Source organism: Rhea pennata, chromosome Z (assembly GCF_028389875.1).
Source record: "Rhea pennata isolate bPtePen1 chromosome Z, bPtePen1.pri, whole genome shotgun sequence".
In the NCBI taxonomy this organism is placed as follows: Eukaryota; Metazoa; Chordata; class Aves; order Rheiformes; family Rheidae; genus Rhea; species Rhea pennata.
The window spans coordinates 59,872,317-59,878,316 of record NC_084702.1 but is presented as its reverse complement, the minus strand read 5'-3'; the positions used below and the strand labels follow the sequence as shown (position 1 = coordinate 59,878,316).

General features: G+C 42.2%; 1 protein-coding gene across 5 annotated transcripts in view; it reads left to right on the top strand.

The window, feature by feature from the left end:
• The first annotated feature begins 469 nt into the window (after window positions 1-469).
• RNF180 (ring finger protein 180) overlaps window positions 470-6,000 on the top strand; it is a 64,403-nt gene continuing 58,872 nt past the window's right edge. For 2 of the 5 annotated variants that reach the window (XM_062600356.1, XM_062600355.1), the window contains exons 1-3: window positions 470-496; window positions 884-1,049; window positions 5,191-5,322. In XM_062600356.1, the coding sequence (XP_062456340.1) occupies window positions 1,020-1,049; window positions 5,191-5,322 (162 nt within the window). In that variant the 5' untranslated portion in view covers window positions 470-496; window positions 884-1,019. Of the gene's footprint in view, window positions 497-883; window positions 1,184-3,139; window positions 3,235-5,190; window positions 5,323-6,000 lie in introns of all 5 variants that reach the window. The other 3 variants (XM_062600358.1, XM_062600357.1, XM_062600359.1) reach the window with 3 other exon arrangements.

Here is a 6,000-nt window from a genome sequence, read left to right as displayed (position 1 = left end):
CGCAGGGGCAACACCGCGACGGAGGCGTCCGTGTTTCGAGCCGCCCGCGCGGGCCAAGCAGCGGGGACACGCGTGACCTCCCCCGGCCACGCTCCCACCTCGCTCACGCTCGTAGCGCTCGGCCCCGGGGGGGGGGGGGCCGGAGCCCACCTGGTGCTACGGAGGCACAAGCGCGCTGCCTGCGCCAGGGCGGCGCCGCTTCCCCCTCACGGGGTGCGGGTCGGGCGGCGGGGCTTCGCGCCGCCCAGCCCCCGCGCGGGGGCGCCGCGGCCGCCGCGCTTTCCGCAGCCGTTTGTCTCACGTCTCTTCCCGTTCGCAGGAGCAACGGCTGCTGCTGCGCAACTGCCGGGCCGCGCCCCGCCCCGCCCGCGCCGTGGGGGCGGCGCCGCCTCCTCCTCCTCGCAGCCGCGCCGGGCGCGGCCCCGCCAGCGGAGCGAGGCGGTGCTGCGCTGCGCGGCGCTGCGCGGCGGCGGCGGCGCTGCCTGTGCGGTGCGGGGTAAGCGCCGAGGCGCGGGCCGCGGCGCGGGGGAGGCTCCCTCCGAGGCGAGCGGGCGGCAGGAGGCGGCCCGCGGCGGCGGCGGCCTGCGGCCGCGGGTCGCGCTGGGCAGGCGGCGAGCTGGGCGCAGCGCCCGCGCTTGCGCCGCGCCCCTCGGGCCGCCGCCGGGCGCGGGGGCCGGCGTCGCGGTGGGCGCGGGCGCGCCGGGAGGGTCGCGCCCCGGCGCCCGCGTTCTGCGCTCACCTGTTACGTGCGGTCCTCGCCGAAGCAGTCCAGACGCTTCCCGCAGTGCCCCACCGCGTCCGCTCCCGCAGCGCGCAGCAGCAGTTCTTAGTAAATGAAGCGTGCGTTGCGAGTAATACGTATTCCTTGCCATTTCTGTGTTAGCTGTGTTAATCCCGTGGGCTGCTCCTGCTACGAGAGGGACGGTATCGCCCGGTAGCCACCCGGTCTCGTCCGCCGGCGGACCGCCGCCTGAAAGCTGATCACACACCAGCTGAAAGGGTAGAGCTAAGTGCAGTTCATGGCCCGGCAGGAGCTGGCGCGGGAGCAGGTTGTATGGCACTTTACCCGTCTTGCTGCTTTGCTTCTCCGGCAGTCTGAAAGCAGTTTTTAAAGCACTTTTTTTGTGTGTGTGTGTGTGCCTTCCCATCAGTGTCACTTTATTGCAGCCTGAGAGAAATGCAGGTTAAGTATTCTTTTAAAGGTATCTTTTTAACCAGAAATACTTGCAAGATGAGCTGCTTTGTGAATACGTAGGTTGTGAATAGAACGCCTGTTCTGTGGTGCTGTTCATAGGTTTTTCCAGATAAAGGAAGGGGAAGTGTGATTTCTGTTTCTTCTTAAAACATCTCAAAAAGCATATATGAACCAAAAACTTGTAAAGAGCTCGTGCAGAAGTTGCTTATTAAAATTGTTTGTCACTAGAGTTGTTTTTTAATTTTCCAGCCTTTCCTGTCCTTTTCAGAAACAACTTTTTCAAAAGGATCTAGTGAATTTTGTGTTAGTTTTCATCCTAATAAGTCAGTCTTCCCCTCCCCCCTCTTTTTTTTGCCTGAATCAAGTGTTAAGTTGTTCACCTCTTTAGTAACATCCATAGCAGTATATCTAAAAAATATATATAATCTGTCCAAGCTACTCAGTGCTAGCAATACTTCATTTTGAGTTCTGCATGCAGATTTGAACCCTGTGGTGTAAGAACAGATGACCCATTTGAAAGGGTTTGCAGAATAGCAGTGACAGTTGGAGATCAAGAAAGCATCATCTGTGAGGAAAGATTAAAAGAATTGGATTTATTTGCCCCAAAGGCAAGCTAAATATATTTAGAGTGCTTCAAAATGTAAAATGTTCTGGATCATAAGAAACATTTTATTCTCCGTATTCATGGTAGATAACAGAAAGAGTAAGGCTTAAATTGCAAGAAAGTTCACGCTACATGTTAAGGAGAAAAATTATAAGGATAAAGATGACGAAGTATTGAAATAGTTGGGGAAGGCTGTGGAATATATATCAAAGATCTGTAAGAGAACGTCAGATATGTGTTTCTCAAGAACGAGGTCTGAGGTCTGTGATTTGGGAAGGAGCTCTTAGGACTCTTTCTTCCTAGTTTTTCTGGGATTGAATCATGGAAAAAGGTTTGAAGCATGCACACACACAGCCACAGAAGGAGCACAGGCTTTTTGACATTCAGATGTGTCTACTTGCTATTTTGGAGGTAAACATGAGCTCACGGGCCAACTGATCTGGAATCAGTACAGACACAACAAACGTGACCCTGTGACAAGCTAAAAAGGCCCAGTGAGAGTAACACTATCTAGTTCCCGAGTGCCTGGCTCTCAGAGTGGAATCTGTGGCCTTGATGGTGGCATCTTTGCTTAAAGACAAAGCAAGTGAGAACAAGATGCCTTTTAATAGTTCTAAATGCAAAACATGAGAAATAAATACTTATTTAAAATATATCCAGGAGAATGTGGTTAAATTTTGTTTAACCAATAAAACTGCAGGATTCTGTGTTTGTGTACTTTTGAGTTACTGTTTCAGTTTTGTGTGAATCAAAATAAAAAAGAATATTCATATAACAAATCAAAAAGGTTGCATTTGTTGTTTTCTAATGTGGTGAAAACCTGTGTAATGTGTTAGTGTGCAACGGTAGCATTTCCTCTGTAAGAACTGCAGAAAGATAAGAATGTGCAGAATTTTAATAGACATAGAGGAATTTTATCTTTTAAATTCTGCTAGACCAGAACACTTCGGCCTACTATAACATAGTCTTAAAAATTACCTATGCTTTGTAGGATGTATTTTTTTAATATATAATTCACTATCCGCATTTTTGGTTACACAAAATAAAACCTGAGTTATGGAGATTGTTACATATTATACATTCATTTCTCTTACAAAAGTGTATTTTTAAATGAAAGGTCTATGCAGAACTAAGCAAATACTTTTAAAGTATTGAACAGCAAAGTAAAAGGTTTTTTTGATAAAACCATGATTGCTTGCTGGACACTGTTCAGGTAGGTAGAAGTTAACATTGCTTCAAATGTCACTGATGACTAGACAATCTTTGTTTGCATTATTTCAGTCTTGTCTTGAAATACAGCAACACCCCTTTACTTATCACTTCTTTATCTATTATTTCAGATCTTTTTGTATAACCAATTGTGTAAGACTTTCCTCCAGTTTGCTAACTGTCATCAACCTCCAATGAAGCAACTGTTCAACAGATAGCAAAGCAGGTTTTTCTTTGTTTTTGTTTGTTTGTTTTCCACAAGAGTTAGTATAATAGGGACAGTATGAATACACAGGGTATGATATATAAGGTGTGGAAGGTAGGTATTGCTAACTGTAGCGCTAATCAAGAACGTATCTTTAGTCAATAGGAGATACGACTGACTGCACCTGAAAAAAACATTTGAGCTGGACTTACTGTGCAAAAAATCATTCAATCCTTCCTGCTTAGTCTTAGATTTGAGGTTCTCACTGAGCTGTTTTAAGATTAAGTTAAAGATGTATTATGAAATTGGCAAGAATGAATGAACTAGAACAACATTAAGGTGTTTGATACAAGCAAATTCTCAACTGCTAATCTCTCCTTCAATACTCTGTGAAGTCTGATGCTAATTTTATCACAGCAAAGTGATCCATGCTACTTGTTAAATCTTTCAGAAGCTGAATTTGTTTGTTTGTTTTTTTTAATATAAGTTGTTCTTAGACAGTTTTTATAGATTCCACTTTGAAAATGTGTCTGATACGGAAAGCAGCACTGGCAGATCTTCGTCAATAGAAACTTAAGAGATTCTATTTTAAGTCAAGCATTAGAATCATCAAACTTTTGTCACGAAGGAGACAGACTTCCAGTGTAAAGTCTCTTTTCTATCAGTGTCTCTTCCATGATCTCTTATTTGGCCAATTTGATTTACATTAAGTTCTTACATTCACTTATGTAGAAACAAAAACAGCTGGAAGTCTTCAAAAAAATCATTTAACTTTGTTGTGTAAGACTACAAGAAAAAAAATAACGCTTAAATTTCACTTTGTTCATTAATCTGGATCTATTTATCAAAACTTGTATGTACACTTGAGGTAGGAGTCTAATGTAGACGTGCTGTGTTAGTTCTTTCTTGTCAAACTAATTTTCAGACTGCACATTTTGAAAGAGTAGGAATTCTACTAAAACAAGAACGCAGATGAAAATGAAAAACAAGGTTTAACCAATGTGTTTATTTGTTTCATAGTTTTTCATTCCTTCAGAAAACAAGGCAGAAGATTAAAGGGGAAAATGCAAAGATTTATGTGGTTTAATAAGTCAAACTGCTGTGTAGACAACCTAGGCTGAGGACCTTAGTTTCCTTTGTTAGTGAAAAATAAAACTGAATTTGTTAAATTGCAGAATCAGACATTTGGATTGTGGAAGAACACGTTCTTTTAATGCTCATTTTAATTTTTGTGGCACTGCTTTCTTGTCAGTAAGCATTGTGCATTTCAGCAATATAAGTAGACATAACTATAGCTTAATGTTTGAGTTAAGTGTGTAAATGTAAAAGATCACTTTCAGTTTCTTTTCCTGTAGTTAGCACAAGGGGATAAAAAGCAGAAATGGGTCTTTGCAGATCTATCAAAACATAGTAAGGTGTAAACAGAAAAACAGCTGTCCTGTCCTTCTGGTTATCATTTTAAATTAAGTCTCTGTTTTATGAGCAGGCTCATTCAGAGCTGTGAAAAGCCCTGTTGACTTAGTGCAGCAGTGGTGCAGATCGCCCCACACAAAATAATCTAAGCTAACAAGCTTCCAGATATGCATTGAGGAAAACATTTTTTTTTTCTATGTGGTAGGATTTCTTTTTTGTTATATGGCATCACCTATATGCTTATTTAATGTGTATTACAATCAAGACTTAATTTTATTGATATATTCCAGGAAGTAGTGTGGTTTGAAGGAGGGGATATAAATTGGAAGAATTAGAGTTCTCTTGTGCAAACATTGAGGAAGTTGATCTATTTTCTAGATTTGGAGGGGTTTTGCTTTCTAATTCTGTATGTAAACTAAAAATAAAACAGATGTTTCTCTTTGCCATTTAAAATGTTTTGGGTAGCATTGAAGACTACTGATAGATACAGGGGTTGCAAGAGGAAAGCATGTGTGTATTTAACAGGTGACTTGAGTTGTACGTTTTTGTGGTCTTTACAAATAGGCACGTAGATCTGAGGAGTTACAAGTGGAAATGAGTGATGAAGAAACTGCTGTGCTACGTTGCTGGAGATGTAGAAAATACATAGCAAATTCTGTTTGTCTTATAAAACATCACGGAAAAGAACCATCTAAAGTAAGTCTGAAAGGGGTTTGTAACTTTATCAGTGCCAATGGTTTTAAATGTAGGAGGAGTATTGTACTTGTTTTTACCTAGTAATTTACGTCTTGAGGAGACAACTACTAAAATATGGACCATTTCATAGAGAATAAAGTAGGCAGGAATGCTAATGAAGCCAAGTATGCAGTGATCACCTCCATGTTCTGTGGCATGAAGGCTGGTATGCACAATACCTTTGCTAGCTTGGGTAGAGTATATAGTGTTCCATTTTCCATATAAAAATCTTATCTGCTGGTCACTTAATGAATTGGTTATTTTAATATGTCTTAAGAACGAGCTCTGTGTTTCTAAAGTGTATTCTAAATACAGATACTGATTTCTGCTGTGACAGTTGTGTCAAACGTTTTTTACCTCAGTTGGTTTTGCTATTCATTTTTAAAAAGTAGGAGATAATCCATGCACAGAAACAGTTCAAAAGATTCATCTGACCTGAGGTGGAGTGCCCTGCTAGGCTAAAATACCACTTAGTAATCTATACCATCTTCCCTAAAATAGACAGGAAAAATAATCTTACAGAGAAAAAAATGAAAGCGTATTTGCTGCTGCTTTCTAATAGCTGTTAGTTATCACTCTCTTTCCAAATATGCCAGCAAGATAGTCCTTACATCTTATGATGCTGAATCAAAGAAAATC